This window comes from Saccostrea cucullata, unplaced genomic scaffold (assembly GCF_032062105.1).
Source record: "Saccostrea cucullata isolate Sc308-1 unplaced genomic scaffold, CSIRO_AGI_Scuc_v1 ctg4684, whole genome shotgun sequence".
Taxonomy (NCBI): Eukaryota; Metazoa; Mollusca; class Bivalvia; order Ostreida; family Ostreidae; genus Saccostrea; species Saccostrea cuccullata.
In genome coordinates this window covers 54151-73113 of record NW_026930044.1, presented here as the reverse complement: position 1 = coordinate 73113, position 18963 = coordinate 54151, and the positions used below count along the sequence as shown (strand labels likewise).

At 35.1% G+C, this 18963-nt stretch overlaps 1 protein-coding gene and 1 pseudogene across 1 annotated transcript in view; one reads left to right on the top strand and one right to left on the bottom strand.

Moving 5' to 3' along the window:
• Positions 1-1145: 1145 nt before the first annotated feature.
• LOC134282774 (melatonin receptor type 1B-like) lies at positions 1146-6181 on the top strand (annotated as a pseudogene).
• Positions 6182-9112: 2931 nt separating this feature from the next.
• Positions 9113-18963, bottom strand: part of LOC134282777 (uncharacterized) — a 33752-nt gene continuing 23901 nt past the window's right edge. Inside the window, exon 23 of the mRNA XM_062765169.1 lies at positions 9113-11359. Coding sequence (XP_062621153.1) covers positions 10089-11359 — 1271 coding nt within the window. The 3' untranslated portion in view covers positions 9113-10088. The remainder of the gene's footprint in view (positions 11360-18963) is intronic.

Here is an 18963-nt window from a genome sequence, read left to right as displayed (position 1 = left end):
GACATGGCAGTGAATGGAAGAAAAAATTGTTGGAAACTTCCGAGCTCCACAAAGTAATATATAATAAATTAGACATCACCTTTGCTGACTTTGAAAATCCGCAGAACCTCCTCAGGCTGTTCATGAGTGAAGAGGCCCAAGTCAACGGATGCTGCAGAAGAAATGACCTCCTTTTTACACAGCTTCCACGTACTTCAGCAGCAGGAGCTCTGAAGGGGAGATATGCAATGGAAATGCATGAGTCAGCATTCCGAACTAGAGGGGATATTTTGCGCTGTTTTAAGAACCACAGCCATCAGAGGGCAAATCAGAGAGTGAATTCTTTCTTTAAGGGCTCAACACTAACCATCCCAGACTGCATGCTTTTCAACAATAGTTACTTGGACAAGCTAACATTGCTGCAACTTTCTAAATTCGTAGGCATAGCATATGGATGGCAGTTAAGTACATCTCTGACCCCTTTAAAGTTAAAGATTAAAGTTAATCATATTACATGTATATAGGATCTCCGTTTTCTGTTGAGAGAGGTTTAAAAACTGTAAAGAGAATTTTCATGACATACAAGGTTTTTTTTACAAGAAGGTTTCTGGCATTGTTGTATTTCATATTATGTTAAAAAACATTGGTATCCCTCTTATTTCTCTAAAACTGTATTATTTTCAGAGAACTTTTATAAGAAGTATCTTATAAAGATGGGGATGCAAATCCACTTGGAGGAATGATATTATTTAAATCTATAATAACGACTATGATAATAAATAATAAATAAATACATTTTTAGTAAGGTAACTTCTTTTGCATATTCAAATAATACAAGGATAAGGTTTAAATTCATGCATGGTTTAAATAAACATAGAACACTTATACAAAATATAAAAAAAGTAAATTTTAGGATAAATGATGCTGCTTACTTTTTCTTAATGACCCTCTTTTTTCCAAGTTTGAATTTTAGGGATGGTCGAGCGCGAGTTCAACGCCGCAATCATCTACCCGGAAACAGATCGTTCTGCGGGTACTTTAATACCCCTCATCCAAATAAACTTTGAACCCATTGCATTTGCTACCATTTACAGTGATTGCTGGACCACCTACTGTGACCTAAATGACCTTGGATCCAGACACTTCAAAGTCCCCCTTAAATGCACATGTACTCCTTCAAAAAAGCCACAGCCCTGGAGGAGGAGGTTGTCAGTGTCTGCACCAATCAGATAGAGGGAGCCTGGAAACATGCTAAAGAGCATTTCATTCGGCGCATGTCTGGGACCAAAGTTTGAAGGGCACTTAACTGAAATCATGTGGCGGTCTGAAAAGAATGGAAACCTGTATGTTGGATTTTTTGAGTCATTGAATACCATCTTCACTCTAGAATCTGTCCCCTGATTACCAGTATACCGCCCACTCCTCTGTTTGACTCATTGACCATGTATGCTGATTCGACAGTGGTTGGCTATACTATACTATACTATACTATACAAAAAAAAAACAACTTTATCCGGACTGTAAAGAACGTGATTGAGTCACCAATATCACACTACATGTATATCTCATAAATACCTGTAGTTTTTTATTTTAAAGCAAAAAAAAAGAATATTCTTTACTTGTTTAATATACTTTAAGCTTGACAAGAAATGGTGTTTGGATGTTGAGTAGATGAGGTAACTCAAACTATTCAGGTACTCTTGGGAAAATTTTGAGAAAATGAAAGCTCAATCACATTTTTTTTTAAAATGCCTGTGACGTCGACGATTTTCCTGCTCTTTGACTTAATGATATGTCCGGAAAAATCACTCAAAATTGATACCAATTTACAACATTTTGATATGAAATTTTGAAGACCATGTAAATAAAGATTCTTTAATATTATGTGTGACATTTTGCTGGATTATGTCAAATATTTTTTTTCTGTGCAACAAGTCCGCGTAATTTTTGAACGGCCCTCGTATTCATCGAATAAAAAATTTTGAGACCAACGGAAAATTACTGGAGTGAATTGTTTCATATTCCTAGCTATCTATGGACCCCCATTCATAATGTGAAAATCTCGAAAATGTCTGATAAGCATATAGCAGAATATTTCACAAATTATTACAATAACCTGAGTGTGAGTATGTGGAATCCAAATGTACAGAAATTTTGTGCTAACTATGGAGATATTGAAAATATAATACATCTTTTATTTAACTGTAATGACAAATTTCATATGGTACAAAGTAAGTACAATTTTAAGTTTCAAAATAAGTTGGAAGCGGATTATAAAAAAGCGTAAACTGACCCAAACCAGGTTATAATCGAATAATTTGGCCAAGAATTTGAGTCATTCCTTATAATTTAATTTAAAAATAATTAAACAACTGTGGGTGTAAAATTGTGCTGCTTTTTATGAGTTCAAATTTGCCGCTCAGTAATAATTACTAATAACGGAAGTGATATGAAACAAGGGGAGGTAATAACTGAAACACAGATCTAGAAGCCATGATGTTTGTTTACATGAGGTAAGATCGAGCTACTGTTTAAAGTTAAAGGTACATTTATTAAATCTGGAATTTTCCATGAATCCCAAGGACTGGAAATGAGGGGATTGCATGGATACAAATGATACAGCTGGTTGTCAAGGGGATGTGTCCCCATACCAAACCAGGTTACTGAGAAATAATTTGCGTTCCTTTTTGGATATCAACCAATGAGAGACTAGAATCGAAACAAAATTAAATGATTTATAATTATTAAAAATACGTTATACGTAGTAAAAAAAATAAATAAAGGATAGGTGAAATTAAAACACGGATTCGAACCTTCGACTAAGCAGTGTGGGATTGCGAGTCGAACACAATTCTTTCTAGACTATCTCGCTCATATATTCTTTATCGATTATATAGCCATTTAAAGGTAAGTTACATATGCATTATGCATTATTTCGAGTAATAAGCTTAATGTGTGGAATGCAGTTATTTGGATATTTTTTCTTCATTAGAAAGGTTATCAATGAAAAAGAAACCTTACTAATTGTTGCTCCTTGGATAATTTTCCATTAAGTATTGAAAGAACTACCTGAATTCATGCATTGTGTCTTGGTAACTTAATTTCTTCTTATTCATACAAAAAGAATGAAGAACTTATGCAATATTTTTGTTTTGGAACATTTTCTGTAATAGTGAATTTTCAATAATCTGTAATAATTGGAAACATACGAGTAATACTTTAAGGAATGGTCATGCCTAAATTTTTTTTGACAATTTTCTCACTTGATCGCCATGGTTGGACTTCAAAGATATTTTACAAAACCTTACAAGGAATAGTAAACCATATTAACCCTGAGCATTGGATTGTATTCGTATTGAATATGTTTTCTTCATTTTAAAAAGGCTTTATACATTTTAAAAAAGGATCATCTTCATTACTTTTTTTACGTTTACTTAATGTATTTTTTGTAGACGGTGTAATAATCAAATTAACGAATAATTAAACTAATTGCTGCCAAAGATAGTGTTATAAATACATCACGTACATGTATTCATTATTTTCCGGTGTAGTAAAAAATTGTACATAACTAAGATTTACATAATAAAAATCCGGAATAAATCTGGTCTTGCAGCGTCATTTGATACGTAATTTGCTTCATATATAAAAAGTTCATTTTCTTACTGTGATCTAGTAGATGGAATCAGGTGATTCTGTGTTTTGATTAATTAGAGTATGTAGTCATTTCCAGTGGGGTTTTTTTTCTTCGAATTATTATCTGCAGTCGCAGGACTAGTGCTTATCACTATGGGCGACTTGGTAAACTACTTGGTAAGATATTTCACTTGTACTTTTTCCATAATATAACGATCAACAAGTTTGCCCTCTTGAAATGGGAGATAATCTGCAATATAACGGATATGACTCCCTACCGGTATATCTAACACTGTTTTACATAGTAATACCTTTTAAGAACACGACATTTTCTTACAGTGACATTTTACTTATTGTATATAACGCATACTAACGTCATCTTTTAAAAGTATTTTGTTTCCCTTTCAATCCCGACCGACCGTTTAAAAATTGGCGGACATTCAAGGACACAATTCTTTACCTCTAATTCTCCTCTGCTTTTCCGGGGGAAAAATGTTTCAACCTACATTGTATCTACCGACCTAATAATTTTACCCGAGTCGGGAGAGGGAAAGCAAATATAATTTTTTAATTTTGGTCGACTAACAATAAAATATTGAGATTAATTTTCCTTAAATATTACAACATTCTTTTTAAGATTTAAATATTGTAAAAAAAAAAAAAAAAAAAAAAAAAAAAAAGCAATGACAATCACCCTTGTGACTTTATAACAGACATTTTTAAAAGTTTTACTGTTTAAACTAATGTCTTGGGAGAAAACTGCATTTATTTTATACGGGAATATTTTTTTTTGGTTGAATACCGTTAATGTCAAAAACTCTTATATTCAATATTAAGAAATCTTCGATTATTGAATGAATCCGTCTATAAATGTACTTTTCTTCTTCATTAAGGTATTCAATGTATATAATGCAGGGATTTTGAACGATTTGAAATAATTTTAACCTAGTTAAAATGCATTGCTAGATAACGATAAAAGTGAAATTAACCAAATTCACACGGCTGATAACATGTACATGTAAGGAGACAGTCATTTTGCACGTTCAAAAGTTTTTGAAGAGTTATCTGCCCTTGATGAAAATAAGAAAATTTTTGATTTCTCAAAATTTCTGTGGTAAATAATTTAAATTTCATAGTATAATAAAGAGGGAGTTTATGCATATTTTCACCAAGAGATTTGTTTGAAATTCAAATTACATTTTTTACAATATTTGATAAAAACATGTGCTGCCTATAGACTTCAATGTAAAATTCAAGGTGCAATTAATTGGACAATAATCAGAATTTTGTACATTCCTTTGGTGGAGCATTTTTATTTGATGACCTCTTTAAATTGCTACTTTGATTAAAATTATCGGACTGTTCATTTACTGGGTACAAAATATGGTGGTTATACATCGAATACCTTAAAAGAATGTTCGTTTTCATTTGTCCATATGATGCAGTCATTAATCATAAAAAGAACAGCACCAATTAGCATCGTTTTATTCGTTTGTAGAATGGAACATTTTATATCAACGATACCCGCGATAACCTCGAGAGCTTTAACAGTTCCATAAAGAAAAGGATACCGCCTCTTTTACAGACTGACACGCGGCTAGCTGTATTGTACATCATCATAACCAGCACGGCCTTACTGGTAGGGACACTTGGTAACACTTTCATTATCCTGGTATGGACCGTCCTCAGAGACCTCAACAAACGTGGGAAAGAATTCACCGTAAACCTGGCACTGGCGGATCTCTGTGTCACTGCCATAGCCGACCCCATGTGTATCCTTGGTATATTTTAATATTTTGTCATGTTTATCTTTGTTTTGAATAGCTGAGTTTAAAGCTAAATTACTGTGGTTTCATCAATGTTCGTTGCCATCAATTTTCATGGATTATGTGAAATATACATTTTCGAGGAGACGTAATTTCGTGGACGAAAGCATTGTCTATACAAATGAATAACACATATCTCAATTCAATGAACATCTAATTATGTGGATCTGCTCAACAACGAATTCCTCGAAAATTGGTGCTCGACGAATATTGATGAAACCACAGTCTTTTTATATCAATACAAAATAGTTACGCTATAATTTGTATTTAAGGTGTCACACATGGAGAACAGTTTTTCCAGGGGAGGAAACTGCTATGTATTTTTGTGGCGAGCCTTTGTCTGACTGCCTGATTTTGTGCATTCTTCAGCCTGTTCCTTATGTCGATGTCACGCTTTATATACCTGCGCCACAACCATGTGTATGACAGAGTTTTCAAGCGTGTCACCAGCATTTTGCTTTGTTTTATATGCTGGGTGGTTGCTTTCTTGTTCGAATTACCTAATTTTGTTTGTTAGGGAGGACACTTCTTCGACCACAGAAATCACCAGTGCATCTGAGATCGGACTGCAAGTTTATCGTACATCATGTTTGTTTCAATTATTTTGATTGGTGCGCCACTCTTTGTAATGGCTGTTTGCTAACTCCTTATTTTTAAGCATATTTGGGAAACAAAACGTAACATTTATATACATTTTGGACATTGACAATCCTTTGAGAATGAGAAAAGTTTGGATTAATTGATTGTATATTGTTTAACGTCCCTCTCGAGAATTTTTCACTCATATGGAGACGTCACCGCATGCCAGTCTTTACGTCCGTCTGTCTGCGTCGCTTTTTGATCCGACACATATTTTGGGTTTGCCGTAGCAAAACATGGACACTGCCACTATATTCATATGTGAGGCGAGGGTATCACTTAGTAAGCCTATTGAAAATAAATTAACGCTTTGAAATCTGCTCTCTGATATTGATCAACCATTTATGATGACATAAAATTTATGATAAAATATCAACTGAAATATGTGGCCCTAGGATCAGTGGTTCCTGTGGGCAGGGTTGCACAACTGGTGGTTATAAATTAAAGTGGAAATGCATTTTCTCTTTGATACTCTGATCTACCTCTGGGGATTAAGTACTGAGTAACCAAAAAAAGCATGCTAAGTGTATAGTTATGGTAACAATGATGTCATCTTTCAAAATTCTGAATTTCATGGCTTGTTGTTTAAAACACGAACCAAATTCAATTGTTTGAAAGTTGTTTCATGATACACTTGTCTTAATCAAAATTCTTTTTTTTAAATTCAAGTTAAATTTAAATGTCTGCCGTATAGGAGCAAACATATATGTTAAATGTAACTTTAAATGCAGAGAATACCGTTTTTCGAATGACTGTCCTCTTAAAACTGGAGCAAAGTTTTTTGTTTAATTTATTTATTTATAAACAATTAAACAGAGAGTACAGTTTAGAATTTTATTGGGTCTTTACGACCTCACACATCAATACAACTACATGTAAAAACAACGCTGTAATATAACATTCTATACATACACCGACAATATATAACAATTTGGCGTCTTGGGGGATATTTATTCCTTCTTTAACAACTCTTTCCACTAGTGAAAAATAAAAATCTAATTTGAATCTGATATTGACTTATCTGCAATAGTAAGGTGAAAACCTGCCTGAGGCTAACATACAATGATGGCGCTCCGGGCTGATCCCAGGAGTGTAAGTAACCCAACCATGCCCGGGGCTGATCCCAGCAGGCATCAAAGAAACAGCAAACCATGCCCGGGGCTGATCCCAGCAGGCATCTGAGAGCGAGAAAACCATGCCCGGGGCTGATCCCAGCAGGCATCTGAGAGCGAGAAAACCATGCCCGGGGCTGATCCCAGCAGGCATCTGAGAGCGATTTATTTATTTATACCATGCCAGGAGGCTGATCCCAGCAGGCATCTGAGAGCGAGAAAACCATGCCCGGGGCTGATCCCAGCAGGCATCTGAGAGCGAGAAAACCATGCCCGGGGCTGATCCCAGCAGGCCTCTGAGAGCGAGAAAACCATGCCTGGGGCTGATCCCAGCAGGCATCTGAGAACAGACCTAAACAAAATTTCTGTAATTTCCAGTGGAAACTAAATACTAGTCTAAATCTTTAAAAAATTCACCAACTACTTATGTACATGAATAAAAAATGCATGATAAAGGTGTAATATATATCATACTTATGAACAAAAACAAACATAGACTATGGGGTAGAATTCCCCAGGAATAGACGAGTAGCCCCATAGAGAACCAGGGATGTTGATGGGGATGGAGGGTGGGTAGCTGCAAACACAAGCGTCTAGATGCAAATGGAACAATAACAGACTCCCCCTCTAGGCATCAATGCCCCCGGTTACTCCATTCTCATTGGTCAATGTCATCTCCCCTATCTGACCAAAAATTCTGTAATTAGAAATGCTACCCCACAACAGAATTATGCAAATTTTCATGTTATATAACATATTTAATAGTAACAATAGTTAAACAGGGACAAAGTGGGATAGAAAATACATTGTTTATAAATAATAATTTAATTCTATTAAATTTATATTTATAAACAATTAACCAGAGAGTACAATTTAGAATTTATTGGGTCTTTACGACCTCAAACATCAATACAACTACATATAAAACAAAGCTGTAATATAACATTCTATACATACACTGACATTACAATACATGTATTTAACAATTTGGCGTCTTGGGGGCTACTCATTCCTTCTTTAACAACTCTTACCACTAGTGAAAAATAAAAATCTAAATTGAATCTAATATTGACTTATCTGCAATAGTAAGGTGAAAACCTGCCTGAGGCTAACATACAATGATGGCGCTCCGGGCTGATCCCAGGAGTGTAAGTAACCCAACCATGCCCCTGGCTGATCCCGGCAGGCATCAATAAACAAATAACCATGGATGCCCGAGGCTGATCCCAGCAGGCATCACAGAAACATCAAACCACGCCCGGGGCTGATCTTAGCGGGCATCAAAGAAACAGCAAACCACTCCCGGGGCTGATCCCAGCAGGCATCTGAGAGCAAGAAAACCATGCCCGGGGCTGATCCCAGCAGGCATCATTACAACAAATCAACAATATAAAGCGCTAAATAATTTTTACACGCCATTTAATCACACTTTCTCACACACTCATTCAATATTGGAATCATACATGTTTTCTTATTTTGCAGAAAGATAATAAAAAATACATAAATATAAATCCACTACAGAAAGAAATACAAACATATTGTAACTAAGAAACATTGTTAAGTAAACAACTCCAGTTTTACCCGGTTTTGTTTAATTTTTGATATCCGATTTCTGGTATGCAGTATTTTTTCAATCTATATTTATTGTATCAATGACGTAGAGGATCCAGGTAAGTTTGCAGTGTTCATTTTCTAGACAAGAAAAAACAAGATGTGTTTGTGAAACACTATGCGCACGGCGGCAACAAAATTAGAAAAAGCTTTTTTAGCATAAAGGTACCAGTCAAGGTCACTGACCTTGGCGTTATTTGAAGGAACTTAATAAGTGGAGTTTGCATACCAGATATGAGGTTTCTATATCAAATATTTATCTGTATGAAATATGAAGTCTCTATCTCTCATGGTATTAAAGTTATGGTGAAGGTTCAAAAAAGCTATATTCAGCATATTGTTACAGTCAAGGTCACAAGGTCATTGACCTTTGTGTCATTTGGAAGAGTTTCATTAATGGAGTACGCATACTAATTATAAAGTCTCTATCCTTCAGGGTTCAAAAGGTATGGCGAAGGTTAAAGTTTGCAGACAAAAAGCTATTTTAAGCATATAGGTCACAATCAAGGTTACAAGGTCATTGACCTTGGTGTCATTTGCAAGAGCTTAATTAGTGCAGTATGTATATCAAATATGAAGTCTCTATGTTTCATGGTTCAAAAGTAATGGTGAAGGTTAAAGTTTGCAGACAAAAAGACAAACGAACAGAAAAGACAAAAACAATATACGCCTCGGATCTATCAATCTCGGTCCATAAAAATGTTTTGTATACATTATCAGAAATGACAACGGAAGTTCACTAAATAGGTTATGATATCCTTCTTGGCACCTGATCCCTCTGCCAATGTTCTTAGTTTCAGTTTGATCCGATTCCGATCAATATTGCTTAAAGCTACCTTAAGCATGATAAATCTTCACATTAATCATACAAAAATTTAGTGTTAAGCATCTCAATGTGCGTCATAACATTCCCATTATTTGCATTCTGATGACTCTAGTAGGGTTGTTGACATTGTGTATCGCCAACTTGTATAAATCGTACTCTAGAATCGCGAAGTAAGGAATTGATCCTTACGTCGCAGGTTCGAACCCTAATGTGGGACATGACGAATGGTCTTTCGGACGAGACTGTATACACTGAGGTCGCAGTAGGTTCCTGCACGAAAAAGACCCCTTTTATTAAATGACCCTAGGTGCCGAGCATAGGCCAAAATTTGCAGCTGTCGAAAGTAGTGGCGTCTCCATATGCAGGAACAATTCTGGAGAGGGACGTTAAGCAACATACAAAGAATCATCATACAAATAGTTAACTGTGCGTATAAGCAGCAATGAAATCTTCCAGAAGACGTCACTCATTACGACATCGGAAACAAGACGAAAATACTTTTAACACACGCGCAGAGCTGAAGAAGTAAATGAATGGATTTACCGAGTAAATAAGAACCCTCAACACCTTACATGCATGAATCATAATGATATCGTCATCGAAATTCCAAGCAGATTCCGTCCTGGTTCCATGTGAAAAGGTGCTTTGAACAATAGAAAATATAGAGCCGACAGTTCTCAGAAAAAGAATTAACAAAACCATAAACATCATCCGTTTTTCTAAATTCCTGGCGGCCAACGATGATCTGATCGTTTTACATTGATTGACGACAAAATAGATGTTAAGAACGACGATAACGAAGAGCATGAGTCCGTCATCTGCTATGAACAAGAAATGCATTCCAGGTATGTTCAGAGACCATAGTACTTCTACGATAAGGACCCCGTATGCAATACTTATAATCAAACAAATACCTGCAGTGATATATATTTTACGATTTGTGACGTAGGCACGGCATTTTAATGGATGCACGAACATGATGTATCTCAATGTTAAAAGTACCATAAATTTCAAGGAAGAAAACATTTTCGTTGTGTATGTCGATAAATCAAAAAAGTTTTTATACCATAAAGTTTCACAGATACTCGAAGGAAGTTTTAGAAATTCATTGAGAATAAAATTGACCTGATACAATACATCAGCAACGGCTAGGCTTAGAATACTCAAGTAAAATGGTTTTCTAAGCTTTGCATTCCCTAAAATCACTATAATAGTTGATAAGTTACAAATGATTCCTAAGCCAGAAAAAGTCGAAGCTAACAATGTCAGTAAGTCAAATTTCTCGGAAAAGTGGGGAATGTAGTTTTCCGACCTTGTTCTCATGTATCGAGTTGAATTTTTCCGACCAATTGGGGGTTCGGATGAAGTTGAGGAACACAAATCTTTGAAAAAAGTATCCAACGAGTTATCCTTTTTACCTACTTTGAAGGTGGTATTTGGTTGAACTAGGAGAAGGCATTCAGACATCAAAGACCCGTTTTTAAAACATCTTTCAAGTTGTTTTCTAATGTTTTTAAATACCTCTTGGAATCGTGCTTCAGACGCTGAGTCATTTCTTCCATTTTCGGACAACAATAATGAATTAGAAGGAAAGAAATCTGCAGCGACTTTTAAACGCAAGGATCTCTCAGATGGAACGGCTGTCCTCTCCGTCGTTCCTTCAGGATAAGGACAAGCTTGTAATAAAAGCGTCATTATGTAGACGCATGCGCACAGCACTCTTTTCAAGTTTCCTGTTTAAGAAAGAAAATAAAATAATAAAAGAAAAATCTCTTTACAGGCTTTACTATTCATTTTATGCAAAAAGGAAGGAGTTAAATTGATAAAAGTAGTGATCTGTTTTGGCATAACTCCCTCCCCCAGGTAATTACTTGGCTACCCTGAATGTTGCTTAAAGTAAATCAGAAAACGGAACGGAAAGCATATTTTTAGGTTAAATCACTTAAAATAAAAAAAATAGAAAGTACTAGTATATAAGTTATAAATTTCATAATTAAACCTTGATTATCAAACCTTTCAGTGAGTTAATTTAGTCATGCTCATTATCAAGATCCCTAAACATACTCGTAGGCAAAGTATAATGTACGGAAAAATATTGAATGTCATAAATATATGTTATATGGCGTTGTCCCCGTGATAAAATATCGATGTGTGGAAAAACTTTTTTTGAAAACCAGTCTGATCAATATAAACAGGTAGTATTCGATATCCTTTATATATGAGCAATACGAGCGATATTAAATCTATATGTTCTAGCAAATGTGTAATTTTCCCATCAATTCTACCTTTATGCTATACTTGGCAATCAGTTTTGCACAATTCGGACAGTATTTTTTTAACACCTGTTTCAGTTGCATGCGGATTTAACCAAAATTCCTTCAGTGTACTTAGCATAAAAAATAAACACATAATGTTCGTGATATACAGCTATGTTAAGGCAGACGAAATATATAGGCTTACATGTAATACGGATTTTTTTTGGGGGGGGGGGGGCTAGAATATATTTTCATTATGCAATTTTGGTATGAATTTACAGTGAAGTTGTCAGCCCGCTCACGGGAATTTAATCAAGAATTATTGTAAAGCATTTCTGTAATGTCACATGATTGTTGATCACGTAACGGACAATTAAGAGACTTTTCGAAATACTGCACAAAATCGCCGGGTGTTTCTGAAACGCGGAACGGAACGAAAAACGGAAAATTTATTGATAAGAAATAAGCTAGACTTGGTATAAATCAGATATTAAAGCAATATTCTTGATATTGAAGACTCGTCATATCTAATAAAAATTTACCGTAAACTATATTTTCATGACTCATGCACACCCTTAATTAGAACTTGCACGTGTTCATGCGATGGTCTATAAAATACGTACTAACTAGACATATATTATAGAGTGGTGAAAACAGATATTATAGGGTGGTGAAACCTGAAACGCTACATAACTTTTCTGTTTACCATGTTTCCACGTGCTAGACACTTCCTAGCCACATTTCCGTGAATAATTTATCCTATCTCGCTGTAGTCTCGCTAACTCTCGCCAGAGCCACTGCCAGAGCTACTCTGAACTCATCGGGTTTTATATTTTGCAGAACACCGAAAAATAAAATTCCGACAAGATTAGTAGGGGTGATTAGAGATTGCCGAAAAGGTTTGCTCTAATCGTAATGTTTAGAATTTTTCACATTTTATTTTGGTCTGGTCCTGATTTTTCAAAAGAAGGCTAGAAATAACTTCTAACGGCAAATAATTATTGTTTGGTCCAGCATAGTTTTTTAACCTATTTCGAGTATGCTAGATCCGAAAAAAATATGCTGGCTTTCATGAAAATGGCATTAAAGAGGTCAAAATGGCGATTCAAAATGGCGGACATCCAATTTTTCTAATTTTCTCTTAATTTTGCCGTTAGAAGTTTTTTTTTTTCTGTAAATCGGAACAGACTATTTCTCTTGCCATCTCGATATCAAATACTCCCTTTTTATGCGTCCGAATCGATATTGTTTCTGTTCTGTCTGTTTATCTGTCTGTCTGTTGTCAACGTTAACCTTCGCCATCACTTTTGAACCATAGGAGTTAGAGACTTCATATTTTGTATGCATACTCCACTAATTAAGTTCTTTTTTAATGTCACCAGTATCAATGACTTTTTGTCCTTGACTGTGACCTATATTCTAAAAATAGCTTTTTGGCCTTTTTGCCGCCGGGCGCATATTGTTTCACAAACAGACATAACCTTTTCTATATATTCGATCAATGCATACTATCTTTGCAAGATATATAACTGTTTTCAGCGGCAGCTCACACATATTGGTCCGACCAAAATAATTCCATCATGATAAGTAGATACAACATTATTGTTCATGATAAGAGTAAAGTTGTGTATGTCATACGTTAAAGAAATCAAAAATAACGTCAAAATATCATTAGAAAGTCACTTTCCCCCCGAAATGCAAATAAAAAATATCAATATTCCTACGCTCGCTCCCTCCTTTTTTTTATTGAGCCTTTTTACGTGTTTGATAACAGAGAATAATTAGGTCATTCTTCGATTCATATCTTTTCACCAATGAATTGATAATACTATATCAACAATTGTATTAAGTACATGTTTATAGTCCGTTAATTATCATACAATTTGTTCTTAAAGAAAAAATTAATCATTCTGTGTGTGTGTATTATTAAATGACGGAATTTTCAATCCCTGGCCTGCTTGTGTGTACACTTCGTAAACTGTAGGGTATGTGTGGCAAAACGAGAACTGCATGGGTTGGAGATTCGGGTTCGTGTTGAAGTTCAGCATACCATTATATATAGAACTTGAATAATGTAAGTAATTTCTGCGACAAATATATTAGTATATTTCAGTTATTTTCAAAACAAAAAAGGTTTTCCATGTTTTAAATTCAGTTTAGAATTTTCCGACCCGGTCCTGATTTTCCCAACCCGGCCATTTTAAACACAAGTTGTTGCAGATGCAAATGTTAGAACAAACTATATAAAGTTCAACAGGGATTGTATAATTTTTATTAATCAGAATTCGTATTTATATGATCTAATTAAGAAAAGAAAAGTTTTGTCTGACACCGTAACTTCTCGGCAAAACAAAACGTGTTTCTCCGATCTCGCTGGATGCGTGTGACAGCTCCATTGCACGTGTGTAGACCAAGGCTATAGGTACATGTAGGCCTATGTGTACTGTTTGTTAGGAGACTGAGTGACCGTAATGCTATGGAATCACGATATTTACAACAGTTCCATAATTAGACAGTGCAGTTTTTTTTTATTAACGTCATTATAAACACTGTTAAACATATTAAATCTAACAGTCGAATATCTTTGGATATGGGGTAACCCATATCTATTCTTGTTACTATAGAAATGATTGTCGAAACCCCCACACTCTTTGCTAATGTAATTGATGTATTTTAAAAGTTAGTGTAAAAATATTACAGAAAAATGTTGGAGTTGTAACTTATCCCCCCTCCCGTTAGCCGACACATAATGAAGAATTAAAGATTTTTAAACCAAAATTTCAAAAGCGTAAAATTAATAGAAATAACGTAACTGCGTAATTTCAGTATAAAAAGCGGAAGAATTACGCAAAAATCCGTCGTCAGTTCAGTGTATAAGTAATGGACTTACAAATACGCGGGTTGATCCAAAAGTAATGTCACTGTGTCCATATCTATAATATTTGTCGTCATATTATCAAAAATAATGTACCAAAAGATACATCAACATAAATCTAATCAAAATTGAAAGTTTCATTTCATAATGTTTTATTAAATTAATTTTATAGACGTTTAAAACATTAAACATCAGGGGTGTCGCCGCGTCACGAATAAATGTCACGTTTTAAAGTGAATATTGTTAGAAAGAAAAAAAGGATAAATACATTAAAAGCATCCTAATTTTCTGCTAAATACCCTTGCACCACAAAAAATAGTCCCTCATAAATCTTGCTTCTTTGTGGATTTTTGAGCATTTTTTTCATAGAATGTTAAATAAAGAATAAAATATTAAATCAAAAATTTCTTATCTGTTTTCTGAAACAGCGAGTATGCAAGCGGATCTAACATCTAATTTTAATACCATTGCCTGAGTAAACGTCATCCTTAAGGAAAGAATTCAAATTATTATATAGTCTATTTATAGTCCCTATATAATCTATACAAACACAAACATTTCATAACACTACATATTCACCGGATTTTAGGCCGTATTCACCGGAGGGTCAATGCGCGTGCAGCGGCATTGTGACGTCACAATCAAAACATCGAACAACGTTGTAAACAATGGTTGCAACGGCCACAGCGAGCTACGTAAATGAGCAGGAAAACAATTATTTAAACCTATTTCAGGATTATTTTTTAACATCTTGACATCTTACACATAGCGAAACTCGGAAAGGAAAACAAGGAGGTTACAAACAGTAATCTGGAGATTTTTTTTTCATTTTTAACAATGGAATATTGCTAATGAAAATTGTGTCGTCATACTGCCTTCAATGTCTTATCTATTCAAATCCCGACTATATAATAAAACAATTATGGACTCTTTTGGTGTTGAATATGGTTTGTTATTCACCAGAAAAATATTCATATTGACCAGGATATATCGTATCGACATAAGAATGGAAATTACAATTGTTATTGACAATACGTCGAAGATATATCTTAATGTCGAGTTGAAGGCCAAAGCAAGTGTAAATAAAATGCATGTAAATGTGAGAAATTGTAATTTGCTTCATCTTGAAACCTCAATTCTAATCATTTATCATATAAAATGTCATACTCAAAAATGTAATAAAAAATATTCAAGATATTTTAATTCTACTTATTTTTCTTAATTAACAAGATGAGAAGTTTGCTTGAAATTTCGGTTTCTTCAAATATTTACCAATTATTTTACAAGGACAAAAAATCCCAGCTAATTACCTTTTATTCTTCAGCAACAATGAGGGAAATGTTAAAAAAAAAACCAATATATTGGATAATCTTAGAAAATAAAAAAAATCGTATATAAACATTAATTTGTTCTTACCCTGAAAGGAAAACATTTTTTTTCTAGAAATATCCCTTTGCTCGAATTGTGCCACACAAGAACCTATCAGGAAAACAACCGCTTTTAGTAGAGAGCAAAATAAAAGTAATGTCTTGAACCCAATATGGAATACTATGCATGCTAAGGGCGTGTTTACGACGTTTCTTTCAGATACGACAAATTATGCCTTTCCTGTCAATTAAGAAATAAAATATCATTTTTAGAGTTTCATTGGGGTATGACATGAAGGGCGTTATAGTCAATTTGATAACGTACCGACTTCATGTCATACCCCAATGAAACTCTAAAAATGAGATTTTATTTCTTATATTTATATTTAGCGAATTTAGTCGTTGTATTGAAGAAATAAACAACGTTATTTAGTGAACATGGCGTTATAAATAGCAATTGCTCTGCTGGCATATTCCATGATGCGCGCTACCGCTAGCGCTACATGGTTTCATAAGAAAAAAAATCTTGAAAATGAAATCGGTTACCGCCGCCACCCGGACTTAACCTTACTTGAAACTTAGCGGAGAAGTGGAGAAGATTCGAACAGCAGTACGATGTTTACGCTGTAGCAAGCGGTGTCGCAAGCAAAGGAGACAAAGTCCAGGGGATGACCCTACTCCACGTGTTGGGACCGGACGCCATTGATGTTTAAAACACATTCACGTGGACGGAAAACGACGAAGCAGATATCAAAAAGAAATTTAAGGAATATTGCAATCTTAGGAAAAATGTAACCTATGAGAGACACAGTTTTAACACGAGACCACAGAAGGAGGGAAAACCGGTCGACGCATTTGTGACTGAACTCAAACAAAAGGCAAGTTTATGTGGATTTGGTGAATTGAGAGATTCTTTAATAAGAGATCGAATCATTTGTGGAATTCGAAGTGATACTGTGCGTGCCAGATTGTTACGAGAACGAGAACTCGCAGAGTGCCATAGACATTTGTAGGGCAGCGGAAGTGTCGGAATCACAGCTCCGAGAAATGAGAGAAGAGAAAAACGTTTATGCATTCAGAGACAAGAAGCAGAGGTACAAACAGAAGGATGCGCAACCCCAGCATAATGGTCAGTGTAAATAATGTGGCTTGAATCGTCCTAAGGGGTCAGATCATTGCTCAGCATATGGAAAATCATGTAACAAGTGTCAACAAAAGAACCATTTTGCAATCGTGTGCAAGTCTAAGATGCGGACACATCCCGTGAAACACAGACACCCTAGGAAAGCAAAAGTTCATCATATTGAAGAGAGCCGTGAAGACTCAGATGATGCCTTTTTCATGTATTCAATTGACACACACAAGGATGATGATTGGACAGTGAAGCTACTGGTCAATGACGCAAAACCTATAAACTTTAAAATTGACACTGCCACTGGAGCCCAGTGCAACGTCATGAGTCTCAAAGCGTGCAAATATGCCAACATTGACACTAATCAATTGATGCGTAGCAACAGTAAATTAGTTCCCTACTCTGGAAATGCTGTGAAAGCCTGTGGAAAAGTCTGTACGTCAGTGAGACACAAGGACCAGTATTTTCTTCTAGAAATACAGATTGTTGATGATGACGTCCAATCTGTTCTTGGACTCAAGTCCAGTGACTTGAATTTAGTGAATCGTGTGTTTACAGTGAAGAAGAATCAAAGTATTAAAAGTGCAGAAGGACTGCTGAAAGAATACAATCATTTATTTCATTGAATTAGATGTCTACCAGGAAAAGATAACATCAAGTTTGATCTCAGCATACCACCAATTATTGAGCCACCTCGGAGAATACCACACACTTTGAAGGACAAAGTTTTAGAAGAACTACAGAGGAAGGATCTATGAAGATTATCTCAAAAGTGGAAACCCCAACTCAGTGGGTCAGCCCTATTGTAGTCGTCAAGAAATCAAATGGGAAAGTCAGGATTTGTTTGGATCCGCGAGAACTGAATAAGGCTATTTTAAGGGAACACTGTCCACTTCAGACTGTCGAAGAAGTGGCTGCTAACCTTAAGCATGCCAAGCATTTCACAACTTTGGATGGTGCTTCAGGATTCTATCAAATACAGCTGACCGAGGAGAGTTCGTGGCTCACCACATTCAATACACCCTTTGGAAGATTTAAGTTCGAGAGACCTCCATTTGGAATATCGTCAGCGCCGGAAGTGTTTCAGAGGGCCATGTCTCATGGAACAAACTACCTTTGCATATTGAACAAACAAAATCTATTAAAACAACTTGAAAAATATCTTCTTTAGGGATTCTGAGTTTAATTATTACCCTCCATGGATATCTGTATATATTAATTGGGAATTTTTCTTTTCAGTTTTATTGTACAACGCCATTGAAACGTTTATGTAATAAAGAGAGGTTCAATCAAATCAGTTTCAGAAGGAAAAGTAACAGTTTGTGGACGATTAACTGCAATACGGAATGACAGAAGAAACTAAAACAATATGTCTTCAATCTACGGGCATAAGAGTACCAATATATTACGTTTTTCATGTTATAAGTATTTTACGTTTGTGTTAGTAATACTGGCAATATACATGTAGTCCTCTTTGATCATTTTAGATGCGTGTATAATCTGTATCACGATGCACATATGCATTATGAAATACTGTGTAAACTCCTAATCAGGTATATATTCGATGAATTTTTCTTTACTTTTATCCTTATAATCCTTAATCTTTATTTCTGTACAGCAACAGTTCACGCTTACTTGTGAATTACTGACCATGTAACTTGGGTGTTGCTTTAGTACAAATTGTGCAATTGAAACAGGTAAGCAGAAA